Source organism: Rutidosis leptorrhynchoides, chromosome 4 (assembly GCF_046630445.1).
Source record: "Rutidosis leptorrhynchoides isolate AG116_Rl617_1_P2 chromosome 4, CSIRO_AGI_Rlap_v1, whole genome shotgun sequence".
NCBI lineage: Eukaryota > Viridiplantae > Streptophyta > Magnoliopsida > Asterales > Asteraceae > Rutidosis > Rutidosis leptorrhynchoides.
Window position 1 is genome coordinate 259,443,216 of NC_092336.1, and position 14,407 is coordinate 259,457,622.

Consider the following 14,407-nt stretch of genomic DNA (forward strand, 5'->3'; position numbering starts at 1 on the left):
CTTTTCATTTAGGATTCATCATAATCCGAGTTACGGTTTAGGATTTATGGCCCTCCGATCGTCACTATGTCCTTTTAACGTTGTGCTGAAAATTCTGACCTACTCGCACTTAGACCGTCGCCACGGTCAAACGAAGATGAGTTTGCTTCTATAATTTATATCACAACTAGAGGACTCATATACAGAGCCATGGTCTCACCTTATTTCAGTAGGTATTGAGGTCGTGGCGGCTGACCGAAGTCAGCCTTTGTTTTAAACTCCTTTCATAAACGAAACTTACTTTACACCTTTTGTTAGATGATGATGACCCTTAAGACCTAATTTACATACTTTTAAACCTATTGGGACGATTTACTGACTTAGTACTATTTGACTTAGGTTGAGGAATTTCCGGACCTACGTACTTGCTTATTTTTCCGACTCGACTTTACCACTACTTTATCGCTGAGAGTTATAGCATTCCCTTTTTACTTTAACTATTTTGTGAACTGAGAATACATGCACATTTTACGTTTTACATACTAGGCACGAGTACTTAAACTTATATATGTGTGGGTTATACAACGGCATAAACATTCCCTTTAGCTCGGTAACGTTTAGTCATTGGTTTTTGAACCGGTGAACGCGAATCTTAGATATGGATCCATAGGGTTTGACATCCCCACTCGGGCTAGTCGCGCTAGCATTTAACGAGTGTTTAATACTTCTTAAACATACGCACTTGCCAAGTGTACTTTCAGGGGGTGATATATTATTAAACGTTAAGTTAGTTACCGAGTGCCCACGGTTGAACATATACTTTATCATACTGATTTGGATTACTGATTTAAACGCTTATTGAAGCACTGAAATCTCGTGGCCTATCTTACATTACTGTTATACTTAAACTATTACTCACCAACCTTTGTGTTGACGTTTTAAAGCATGTTTTTCTCAGGTGCTTAAGGTTGCTTGCTTCCGCTGTTGTACTAGACATGCCTTGTAGACTTCCGTTGTGCTTACTAGAGTTGTCACCGCATGAAACATATTATCTTGCATTCAAACTTGATTACTTTTGAACAATGATTTGTAACGACCTAAGGGTCACGTACTATTACCTTTGCTTCCATTCATAGAAGCATACTTTTGGTTGTAAAACATTTGACGTTGGTTATGACGTCACCTTTTATCATGAATGCAAACTTGTTTTGAAAACGCATATAGTGTTTGACCTTGTAATGATCCTGTTGTTGATTGTCCGTACATGTTGACTTAGTACGGGGCATCACACGTACGATCATTGAACCAATTTCTCAAATCAAATCATATTAATAAAAAAAAAAAGAACTTTGATTAGGCCACATGCAGTGGTGAGTAAGAGAGACCGCCACCCACGGCCACCTGGCTCACCACCACCACCACCGAATCGCCACTAGGACCGCTTCACATGTCTAACGGGTGAAATTGTGGGGCCCACGTCCTTTTTTTTCTTTTTCCCAACGGTAATTGTTCAGGTTTTTTTTTTCTTCCTACCCATTTCATATATATATATATATATATATATATATATATATATATATATATATATATATATATATATATATATATACATTACACTCAAATTTTTACACTTCCAAACTTCAGTTCACTCTCAATTTTTATTTTTCAAATCCATTTCACTCTCAATCTTTTATACTCAAAAATGGCTTTCGGAAACATTGTTACGTTCGAGATTTACGGCGGCGGTTTGTTTTCCGATGACATGGACCGCTACGACGGTGGACGGGTCGATTATGCGGATGTGCCGGTCAATGGGCTTCGAGTTGACGAAATGTTTGATTACTTAAGGCGAAACGCGCACTGCGATGAGATTTCGCAGTTTGCATATTGGAATCCCGAGAACAAGGTGTTCGAGTGGCTTCAAGATAACGATAAATGGGCGTGGTTACTCGGAACCGCAATAATCAAATCCACAAATGTCGTGTTGTATACCAAACACATTTGGGACGATCTTTCTCACGAAACCGATGGTAGTGCGGATGGTTATTATACCAATTAATCGGTATCTAGTCTTTTTTTTAATGTATTCGTGTGTTTTTTTTTTGTTTTTTTTGTACTCGTTTTTTTATATGTATTTGTGTGTGTTTTTTATTTGTACTCGTTTTTTTTTTATGTAATGTGTTAATTTTTTTTATTTGTACTCGTTTTTTTTTTTTTTTTTTTTTTTTTGTAATCGTAGTTTAATTTTAATGTAATTCGTGTTATTTGTTTTTTTAGGACATAATTACGCTCCTCGTCCCTGTAGTATAATTCAAAAATCACTCCTCGTCCTTTTCCCAATTTTTATGCATTCCTCGTCCCTAATATATTAACCTTCTACGTTCCTCGTCCTTCCGTTCATTTTCTGTCAATTTCAGTCGTTTGTTCAGTCATGTTTCAGACACGTGAGGGTATTTTCGTCATTTTACCCATTTCTTCTCCATTTTCACTCTCATTCCCTTCTAACCTAACAAAATGAAATCCAAATTAACCCTAACTAAATCTAATCCATATTTTAACAAATCAAATCTGAAAATAAAAATCAAATTCAAATTAAATCTAATCCATATGTTAATACAATAGGGACGAGGAATGCCAAAAAATTGAGAAAAGGACGAGGAGTGATTTTTGAGGTATACCACAGGGACGAGGAGCGTAATTATGTCTTTTTTTAGTTTATAAATGTTATTTATATTTATATTTTAAGTTTTAAATAATAATAAAAAATGGGTAAAGTGTGGTGGTGAAGTTTATGATTGTGGGTGTTTAGTGAAAGGAATGTGAAAGAAATGTTAAAGGGTTTGTGCTGATGTGGCGCTTATATGGCGGGTAAAATGAGTGTGAAAGAGTGAAACCATTGCATGTGGCCTTAGTGTATTCCCTTTGCCGGAATACGTATGATCATTAAACAGACTTCTCAAATCAGATCAGATTAGTCAAAAAAAAGGAACTGTGATGATTTAACTCCTACACAGCATACCACGATTCATGTGTCTCATGCCAACTAATGACAATATATTCAAAAATCAAATCACAAATTTTTATTTGTAAGATTTTTAAGTTAATTATTACCCTTCAAATTAAGCATGCCAAAATTAATTGTTGCAATTCTATCATTCGATAAACATGATCTTTTAAAAGCAAGAAAAAGTTATAATTTATAATTTTTCTAATAACATAACCTAAAATCAAATCAAATATATATATAAAAAAATGTAGATTTAAGCAAACTTTACTTACATGGCACTTTCATATCAAACCATGTTTTGATCCATCAAATATTCCTAAATTTAAAATAAATCAATCTCATTAGATGTAATCGCTTCACCCAACCAATTCATCCAAACTCATGAAAACATTAACAATGTATGCAAATTTCAATCAACGAAATATCATTCTTGCCTGAATAAAACTATTTGCATCAACAATGTCATGGGGATTAGGTTGGAAAAGGCCATCAGATATATTCCATCTATCATTATACTACGGTACGGATGAAACGTTTGACGATCAAAACCGATTAAATCCAGCATCATCATTGTTATCAACAACATCCCCACCACCTTTTTCAGGATCATCATCTGAATCATCGTTAAAAGATCACGAATTAGGCTTTCGTATAGACCTTGATTGGAATGCGAACGAAGATGACGTTCAAGTCGCGTTAAGGCTTCAATCTCAAGTGATGGTAGCCTTACCTTTACCACAAGATACCGTTGTAATCAAATTATTCGAATGTGATGATAATTTGGGTAATAATGTGCATGGGAATAATAAGTTGGTGTGTTTGGGTATGGAAGTTGTGAAGCAGAGGGACCCACTTAAAGCGGTGGCTATGTCACGAGTCGGTGGGAGTGGGCAGCATTACGACGGGTTGGGTGTGTTTAGTAAGTTGATGACTTCTGATTTTTTTGGAGATCAGTCGGGTTTGGGTACGGGTTATGGTGGTGGGGTCGGGGTTAGAGTTTGTGGGGACCATTGGATGAATGTTACTGTTGTTAGCATGTATAGTTGCAGTTTATCTGTAAGTTTTCTTTTTAGCCTTTTTTCAATATTGTTTCTTTCATTTGTTTCTTGTGCCATATATAGTGATTATTTGATTAATGTAACTGTAATTTGTAGTGTTAGAGGTCAAATATCAGGTCCAGGTCGGGTCATAACTCCATGTGGGTCCTCTGTTTACCCTGGGGCAGGGGGATGATTTTCTCTGCTAGCGGGTTACTCCATACCTCGTATGCGTGGGATTGTTTTTTTTTTTTTTTTTTTGCATTTTGCATTATAAGTATGTGGTATAATTTGTTAATTAATTATATTCTATAAACTTAACTAATTAACAGATATTTCCGGTAGAGTTGACTAAACTGCCACTTCTTGAGAAGCTGTATCTTGATCATAATAAACTGTTAGTTTTGCCACCTGAAGTTGGCGATTTATCAAACCTTAAAGTATTGTCAGTTGACTACAACATATTGGTTTCAGTACCAGGTATATAAGCTTGTATTCATCATCCCAATAATAATCTTAATTTTTCCACTTGTGGAATGATCAATGTAATTTTAATTTATGTAGGTGTAGAACAGATTTAAAGATTGTGACATCTACCTTTTTTGTTTGAACAACAAACAGTTGATTTAAGACGATGCGCTGGACTAGTGGAATTATCACTTGAACACAATAAACTAGTCTGTCCTCTTCTTGATTTCAGGTAATTAATTTGTGCATCATAATTATGATTATGATACATTTTATAGTGAAGTTTATGCATATTTTAAGCTGAGATTTAATGTTAGCCTTAACCTTTTTATGTAGGGCCATGAATGAGTTACGTGTTCTTAGGCTTTTTGGTAATCTGCTTGAGTTTCTTCCCGAAATTTTGCCTTTGCACCAACTCCGACACCTTTCTCTTGCAAACATTCGTATCGTTGCAGATGAGTATCTAAGAACCGTGAATGTCCAGATAGAGGTAATGAACGATGATATAACTTCCTTTTTATACTAGATGTGGCAATTTCGACCCATTTACTTATAAATTGATTGATTTGAGCTGTCATTTGTTCAAACTCCAAACTCGTATTGGTCAAACAAATTACAGTTGGAATGGAATGGGTCAAATGGGATGAAATTTGTTCATACTCTGTCTATAATTCATACAACCTCCTAAATCATTTCATAACTCAACTTATTTTGTAGACTGTAGTAAAAACATTTAACTCAACATATTTTGACCCGTTACCCAACAGCCCAACCCACCCATCTAGTTATCTCTATTTAGTTTTGTCATATAAAGTCGTGATCTAACTTCTATTAGGTGGAATGCAGACGGGGAATAGTTCATACTTTGCTGCTTTGCGACACAAGCTAAGTGCGTTTTTTGCTCTTATATTTCGCTATTCATCATGTCACCATCCTTTGCTTGCCTCTGCCCTTGCAAAGATGATGCAAGATGAAGGAAACCGTGTAGTTATCGGTAAAGATGAAAATGCAGTACGACAACTCATAAGCATGATAAGTAGTGACAATAATCATGTGGTTAGTTTCTTTTTTATGTTTGAATTTGCGTTTTGAAATTGATAATTTTAAGTCCCAATAATAAGTTTATATGCTTTTTATGTGCAGAATAAGTTTATATGCTAGTTTACCTTTCTTAACAAAATCTTATATTATCTTTTTATAAATTGTACTTCCAAAACACATACACAAACACCCCTGCAACTTTTTGTCTGTTATTAATCTAGTTTGTATTCGGTTGTTTTGAGTAGTTGTACTTTGTGCTAGGTTGAGCAAGCTTGTTCTGCACTTACGTCTCTTGCCTCGGATGTAACTGTCGCACTTCAGTTGATGAAATGTGACATCATGCAACCGATTCAAATAGTTCTGAAATCTGCGGGCCCGCAAGAGCTGAAATCCGTTTTGCAAGTTGTGGCTAAGTTGGGGTTTGTCTCTGATACAGGGGCCCAAAAAATGTTGAACAAAGATCTCATAAGATCATTAAAAATGTTGTGTGCACATAAAGATCCAGAGGTAACCTTAGCTTTCCATTTTTAAAAAATATAAATATCGTACTATTATTACCTTTTTGAATTTTGATTATGAAATAACACTAGGTACAAAGGTCTGCTTTATTAGCTATTGGGAACTTGGTGTTCTGTGTAGAGAACCGTCGTCTTCTTGTTGCTTCTGAAAGTTTGGGCGATCTTCTTTTACGGCTTATGGTTTCATCTGAACCACGAGTGAAGAAAGCTGCAGCTCGTGCTCTCGCGATTCTCGGTTGGTTTCTTTAATGGTCTTCTTATAGCTGAGAACTCGTTAATTTGTATGAGAGGTGGTAAAAGAGGTGATTGGGTAACAGGTCAAAACATATATAATTTTGGAGTGGGTCGAAATGGGTCACGTTGACCCGAAGCACCTTCTTTCCATAAAATGTGAATTTTTAACAAACATTAGTGCATTAAAAAGGATATAAAGAATACGTATGTTTTTTTAAAAGATATTTTCACATGTTATTGTTAAATGATGAAAACCCCCGTAAGGCTACAGTATTCATTTATCGACTATTTATAATATTACTGCAAACCCTAAAAGTACCCTACAACCTCCAGTGCGAGCGGCGAAATCACAAAAGTTCGAAATGGAAGAGAGCGCTAATTATTTAAAAAATTGCTCTTATTTTTTAGTTGAAAACAATTCAACCGCGTTTTGGACCATTCAACCCATTTGGCCAGTATAACTTCACACGTTTGACTCATTTGACACCAACTATATATTATTTATCTTTAAGTTAATGGTTCAAAGTTTCTATGTATATTTTTTATAATGTTTATAGATGTAGTTATATGTGACGTACAACAGGCAAGAACGAGTGTCTGCGGCGTTGTATTAAAGGACGGCAGGTGGCAAAACAAGGACTAAGAATACTTACGATGGACGGAGGTGGGATGAAAGGTCTTGCAACTGTACAAATTCTTAAAGAACTCGAAAAGGGTACAGGGAAACCAATACATGAGATGTTTGACCTTATATGTGGCACATCAACTGGTGGCATGCTTGCAGTTGCTCTAGGAATAAAACTCATGTCTTTAGAAAAATGTGAAGATATATACAAAAATCTCGGTAAGCTTAATGACCCATGTACATGACTAAACTAATAAATTACTTTTTTGTTATCTTGAAAGAAAGATATTGTTGTCTTTTGCATATTCTATAGGAAAACTTGTTTTTGCGGAGCCCGTTCCAAAGGATAACGAAGCTGCAACATGGAGAGACAAGTTTGATCAGCTTTATAAAAGCTCATCGCAAAGGTTTAGAGTCGTTGTACATGGATCCAAAGTAAGCACACCTTACTATTAATATTATAAAATTAATAATAATAATCAAATAATCAATAATAATAGAACTTTCAAGTTTGCAATACAAGTTACAATGTCAAATGGATGATGTGGCAGCTGATGCTGATGTGTCACTGAGCTTGACCATGTTGACTAATTTTTAATGTCATTATTGTACAGCACTGCGCAATTGAGTTTGAGAGATTATTGAAAGAAATATGTGCAGAAGAGGATGGAGATCTTTTAATAGACTCTGCGGTAAAAAGGATTCCAAAAGTTATTGTAATTTCAACTTTAGTCAATGTGTCACCAGCTCAACCATTTATATTTCGTAACTATCAGGTATTTAAAATATGACTTATTTTCGAATATCGACATACTGTATGCTTTCTGACATTAATACTTCCTCATTTTTCTTGTAGTACCCTGCGGGCACACCAGAAACTCCTTTAACAATATCAGAAAACGTAGCAACGAGTGGGTCCGTAACATCAACGACTGGCGCTCAAATTGGATACAAATGTGGGGCCCATATGGGAAGTTGCAGACATCATGTATGGCAAGCGATACGAGCATCATCCGCTGCTCCGTATTATCTTGACGATTACTCTGATGGTATAAGCTCGCTGTATACAATTTTTTGCTTTATACACGAAAATGTTTTAACAAATAAACATCAAATATAATGCGGTGAGACTTAAATATGAAGGTGTAAAAATTGACAAGTTAAAAGTTAAAGGTTTTGATAATGTGTCAAAATGGATAATCTGTTGAAAGTGTGTTACATATTGTTTCAGATGTTATCTAATACTGTAAAAAAACAATTGATGTGTTTTACTGAGAAGATCTACTGTTCGAGCCCGTAGAGCCCTATAAAAAGTGTATATTGGAATAAAAATTATTTCAATAAACCAATTTTATTTTTGTCAGTAAGGAAATATAGGAGCTTTTGTGCATTAAAATACAGTGTTTAGGTGATTTTCATCTAGTTTGACCCATTTAACCATTCCCTTCTATGAATTTATATAATGATACCCGTTCGAACTGTTAGAGAAATCGACCCATTCATAAGTTAAAATATTGAAATGTTTCCTCTCTATTTAGTATGGTAAGCCAAGTCTATCACAATAAGTGATTAAGTGTGACTATTTCAAAAGCTACGATTAATTTGTTGAACAGCTTTCTTACATATTTTGTGACATGATCAGGTGTACTACGATGGCAAGATGGCGCCATTGTTGCAAATAATCCTACAATATTTGCAATAAGAGAAGCACAACTCTTATGGCCAGATGCCAATATTGACACCGTAGTTTCAATTGGTTGTTGTACTGTTCCAACTAAGGTAACTGCCTAATTACTTATATACGCATATATGTATGCTTTTAATGCTTGTATGCAGCGCCAATTTTGACACCGTAGTTTCTTGCTTTTGTAGTTGTGTACATGTGTGTGTGCGCAATGTAAAACCTGTAGTTTTTTATCTGAAACTTATTTAACAATATAAAGATAAAAACTACAAATAGTGGATGACTCTTGCTACAAAGGGAAAATGTATTCTTTTCAGATAGTATTTATTAACTTTCTTGATTTTGTATATTTATATAATATATAATTGTAGGTTCGAAAAGGTGGTTGGCGTTATTTGGACACTGGCCAAGTGTTGATCGAGAGTGCATGCTCAACTGAGCGTATTGAGGATATGTTAAGCACTTTGCTCTCCATGATTCCGGAGATTCAGTATTATCGATTCAATCCAGGTAAAATTATTATATCATGCACATTTTAAACTTTTCATTAGTTGTTTAATTGTTACATCTTGTCTGTCTATGTAGTAAGGGTGACAATTTCGACCCATTTCATATGTATAAGTTAATTAAAGAAAGGGAATAAAATAAAAAGTTTCCTGAGGATCAGCCTAATCTGATCAGAACTGTGTCAATCCAACATAACAATTATAGATTTACTAGCATATAGCAACAGCAACACTAAATCTTGCTTTATATATATTTTTTAAAATGTTATTATCATTCTCATTTTTTTACAGTTGATGAACGTTGTGATATGGAGTTGGATGAGACGGACCCCACAGTATGGCTTAAGTTGGAGGCAGCCACTAATGATTATATCACGAATAACTCTGCAGCTTTTAAAAAAGTGTGCGAGAATTTAGTGCAGAACCATAATGATGAGAAATTGCATGATAGTCTAAATTCTCCTTTCAAAGCAAAGCGCCCACAAACTGGTACGATTGCTGAATTTAAATATTAGATATGAGTAGCTGCACCTGCATTAGTATGATAGGTAATCTAGTATTAAAAGTAAAAAATTATTGCAATATCATCTAGTTTTTTTAGAGAAAGCGATTTAGTAAGTTGTATGCATTAGAATAAACTTTGAGCCAGTTTTGACCCATTTAATCTGCTTCCCTATTTAGCTAAACTCCACTTTCTTCCGAACCATTTTACCCATAAGGAATTAAACATTACTAAATTCAACCCGCTCATTCGTATTTTGATTGTGATATTTGACATGAATAGGTGAAAATGGACCCAGTCTAGGTTGGAGACGTAACGTGCTACTCGTGAAGGCTTCTAATAGTCCAGATTCTCAGAAAAGTTGTAACCATATACAATCACTCGAGACATTTTGTTCTAAAAACGGAATAAACATATTTCTAGTCGAAGTGTCATCAGAAACACATAAACCAGTACCAGAAACATCATTTCCATCGCCGTTTACGTCACCATTATTCAAAGAAAGCTTCACTTCGGGCCCATATAATATACGGCCTCATAAGATGAGAAGAAATAATTCCTTGCCACATTTAAGTCTAAAAAACTACGTAGCGAAAAGTTTTTTTCCCCTAGAATCGCCAATAGCACCTAGACAGCTGTCAATGCCTGTACAGTTGTTGCTTGATAAGTTGCGAAATTCACCCCAAGTTGGAGTTGCTCATTTGGCTCTTGAAAATGATTCAAATGGTTCCATACTGAGGCCAGTTCTTTCTCCCTTAACCAATTTTCATTATATATATGTACGTATGTATTTATGGATCAATGGCTAAGCACCATTTTAGATCTAAGTGGCAAGGCAATTCTTAGCCACACATTTTCAGTTCGTTAACATTCAGTGGTTGAATGATAATATTTTCGGACCATTAACATTCATCTTAACATTTATTTTTGCACGTTAACATTCTTTTTAAATCTTATCATTGCAAGTGCACGCAAGTCAAAATAGACACATCATAATCAGGGGCGGACCTATGAAGGGTCAGGGTGGGTCGGCCGCCCCCGGTGGATTAGCAATTTTTAGTGTAAATTTTTTCGGTTTTTCGATTTTGCCCCCGGTGGAAATTTTTTTTGCCCCAAACCCTTCATATTTTGTCCCAAAACCTCCATATTTTGCCCCAAAACCTTCGTATTTTGCCAAAAAAATCTCTAAATTTTGCTCAAAAAACTCTATATTTTGTCCCAAAACCTCCATATTTTGCCCAAAAAAATCTCTACGTTTTAGAAAAAAATTTCGCCCCCGGTGAAAAAAATTTCTGGATCCACCACTGATCATAATGCTATTTAAAAGGATTCGAGTTTATTAATGTGATTGCATTCAATTCATTTCATTTCAACCTCCCTTTCACATTACTCATCTCAATCACCAACTCAACTAACGTTTTTAGTTTTAGTATCATTGCAAAATCTATATAGGTACAACATATTCTATTTCTTTCAATAAAAAAAAAGTTTTAAGTATGGTTGCTGTACTTAAATATAGTTTGGGCAAGTTTTACCCATTCAACCCATTTCGCCCGTCTTCTATATAACTAAAGTTTTAATGTGTACCATTATTATTCCAGTTGGCAAAATGATATATTTGTGGTAGCTGAACCGGGTGAACTTGCAGAAAAGTTTCTGCAAAGTGTCAAACATAGTTTTCAGTCAATGTTAAGAGGAGGGCGTCGGAAATACATGTCAGATATTTCAAACATCTCAACACTTGCCGATTTGGTCGCGTGTAGACCTTGTTTCCAGATTGGTGTTGTTGTACATCACTTTATAGGACGCCAAACTCAGGTATGTTTTCATTATTACTAACATTTACTCAAAAAAATTTGTATGCAGACCACATATTTGTATAATAATATGATGGGCTTTACTGGTTGATAAAGGTCAATCAAGATGATCAAGAAATTGGGGCTTATATGTTTCGCAGGACGATTCCTTCTATGCATTTGGCTCCTGCTGATGTTCGCTGGATGGTACGTTACCATGTTTGTAATTATAAACTATTTGTACTTATGTTTAACGCACATGATATTTATAACAATGTGTTTTGGATATATGACAATGTGAGTAAAACTACTCACCCTAACAGGTAGTCTGAATAGGGAAAAACATTATACTCTTACCCATTTACAATTTGTTGAACAATTTCCTTAAACATTAGTATCTCAAGGGTCAAAACTTATTTGGTCTTTTTAAATGTGTCAATACGGGCATAACGGATCAAATACAGGCTGGTTGGCTTTGGCTAAAAAGGGATTACGTTATCTATATCCTTTTTATGATAATCTATTTTTCAAAGCAACTGCTTTCGGTAGTTTACACTTTTATGCATTATAAACAAACTTAGGTGATTTGCGACCCGTTTAACTTATTTAAAGTGTAAGCAATATCAACATGATTCTCATATCCAGCTTTTGACTTCATGATATTTCAATAATGATGATAATGTATAGGTTGGTGCTTGGAGGGACAGAATAATAATCTACACGTGTTTATACGGGCCAATTCCAGCTCTAATAAAAGCGTTTCTAGACTCGGGTGCTAAAGCAGTTATCTGCCCATCAAAAGAGCCCCAAGAAACACAGTTAACGACATTCCATGGATCTTGCGACTTAACTGAATTACAGAACGCGAAATTTGAAATCGGATTGGATGAAGTTGAAGAAGAGGATGTGGGGACCACAAGTCCAACCAGTGATTGGGAAAACATGACTGAAAGAAATTCAATAAGTACAAATCAGGGAACTTTGATTTGGGATGATGATGATGAACATGAACTATCAAAATTCATATGTCAGATTTATGATTCAATACATTTGGGAGGAGATACAGTTGATGTTGCTTTACAACAAGCTCGTGTGTTACATCGAACGATGAGGTATACGTGTCATCTCCCACGGATGTTGTGATTAATATAATTAATAATAAATAATGTAAGATAAAAACTATGTTGAAGTATATTGAATCAAGAACAGATGCAGAAAGAAAATAAGGTAGAGAACACATGTGAAGTAAAAATATGGAATCAAAGTATGTATATGATGTTAGATTATACGTGTTTATATATTACATGGCTCAATAAATGTTTATATATTCATGCACTGTTTTCATACATCATCTATGATATGATGTTTCAAGTGTGCTTGTATATTTCAATATCGAAGTTGGTATTATATACTGGTTAGTGACTTTTGTTATTAGGATAAATGTTGTTGATTACGTTATCGTGTGCTGATAACGCGTTAAAATTTAATAATTTATAACTACTTTTAGTAAGTAAGATTTTGTAATTGTATATAAGAATAAAGAAAGGAAGTATAAAGAGTATGTACAAATATAGAAATTGGTACATCTAGTTTACATTCCTCGATACATATTTATACTACTTAATTTAATTTACTGTACAAAATCGATTTGTGCATATATTGTTGGGTTTTGTTATTGGGTTTCCAAATATGAGTAAGTATTAACAAGCCCAAGCCCAACAAAATTAGGCCCATTGCTTGGTTGACTTGGTCAAGCATAGGAGGGCATCTTAAAACATCAAGTTGCAGCTGTTTTCATTATCAAGAGTGAAGAGAGTTCAAGAAAAAGAGAGAAAAAAAAATCCCAATTTCGTCACTTCTTACAGCAGTCCAGAAAACCTTCGATCCCCGGAGATCCGACCGTTGAATCTTCTTCATTTTTGGGCTGTGTCTTCCTGACATCAGTGCCAAGGTTTTCAACCGTTGAATTCGTCTAAAAAGGCCTGTAGGTCGAGTTATTGCTGCTGGAGCAGAGAGCAGTTTTTTGGGTGATTTATTCCTCTTTTGTCTTTATTTATTTCATATACTTGTTGATTGTTCTTGTTCAAGAGTATGATGATGTTGTATACCTCTAGTTGATCTAGAGAAGGATTATTGTATTGCTCTCCTTGTTGATGATAGTGGAATTTAAGTGGCTTACGAGTCCCGTGGTTTTTACTCTCGATTTTGAGGGGTTTTCCACGTAAAAAAGTCTCGCGTGTATTGTGTGTGCTTGATTATTCGTTATTAGTTGATTTGCTACTGATTTGGGGACTGATTTGGGTTGGTTTTGATATAGCTTGTTAGTTAGTTTCCTCACGGGTTCATACGGGTCGGGAAATGCTTGTCAAACGGGTTTGTTTCCGCTTTGTAGATTGCCCGTTGTGATTATTTTCCCATCAAATTGGTATCAAGAGCTAGGTTATTTGATTTGACTTGTGTGAAAGATGGAAGCTAATACAAGTAAAATGATTAGTTTAAATGGTTCAAATTATCATGTTTGGAAAGGTAAAATGGAGGATCTCCTTTATGTGAAAGATTATTATTTGCCTGTTTTTACTGAGGATACCTGAGGAAAAATCTGATGCTCAATGGAAAATTTTGCATAGACAAGTATGTGGGTATATTCGGCAGTGGGTTGATGATAATGTTGTGAATCATATTACTGGGGAGACTGATGCTAAAGCCTTATGGAAAAAGCTTGAGCAGTTATATGAACGAAAGACTGGGAATAACAAGTTGTTCTTAATTAAGCAGATGATGGCTTTGAAGTATCATGATGGGACTCCTATTACAGATCACCTAAATGCATATCAGGGTATTATAAATCAGCTTGCAGGTATGGGTATCAAGTTTGAGGATGAGATTCAGGGTCTCTGGTTACTTGGTACATTACCGGACTCTTGGGAGACTTTTAGGACATCTTTGTCCAACTCTGCACCGAATGGTACTATCACCATGGAATTGGCTAAGGGTAGTATTTTGAATGAAG

At 35.1% G+C, this 14,407-nt stretch overlaps 1 protein-coding gene across 1 annotated transcript; it reads left to right on the forward strand.

The window, feature by feature from the left end:
• The first annotated feature begins 3,445 nt into the window (after positions 1–3,445).
• On the forward strand, positions 3,446–12,540 carry LOC139841582 (phospholipase A I-like). Its single transcript, XM_071831796.1, has 18 exons — positions 3,446–4,042; positions 4,356–4,503; positions 4,645–4,723; positions 4,828–4,981; positions 5,338–5,547; positions 5,794–6,039; positions 6,123–6,285; positions 6,868–7,128; positions 7,223–7,344; positions 7,524–7,685; positions 7,766–7,958; positions 8,552–8,688; positions 8,965–9,103; positions 9,391–9,588; positions 9,884–10,340; positions 11,203–11,419; positions 11,515–11,604; positions 12,085–12,540. Exons 1-18 carry the CDS (start codon positions 3,446–3,448, stop codon positions 12,538–12,540), a joined length of 4,029 nt encoding a protein of 1,342 aa, XP_071687897.1.
• The last annotated feature ends 1,867 nt before the right edge of the window (positions 12,541–14,407 follow it).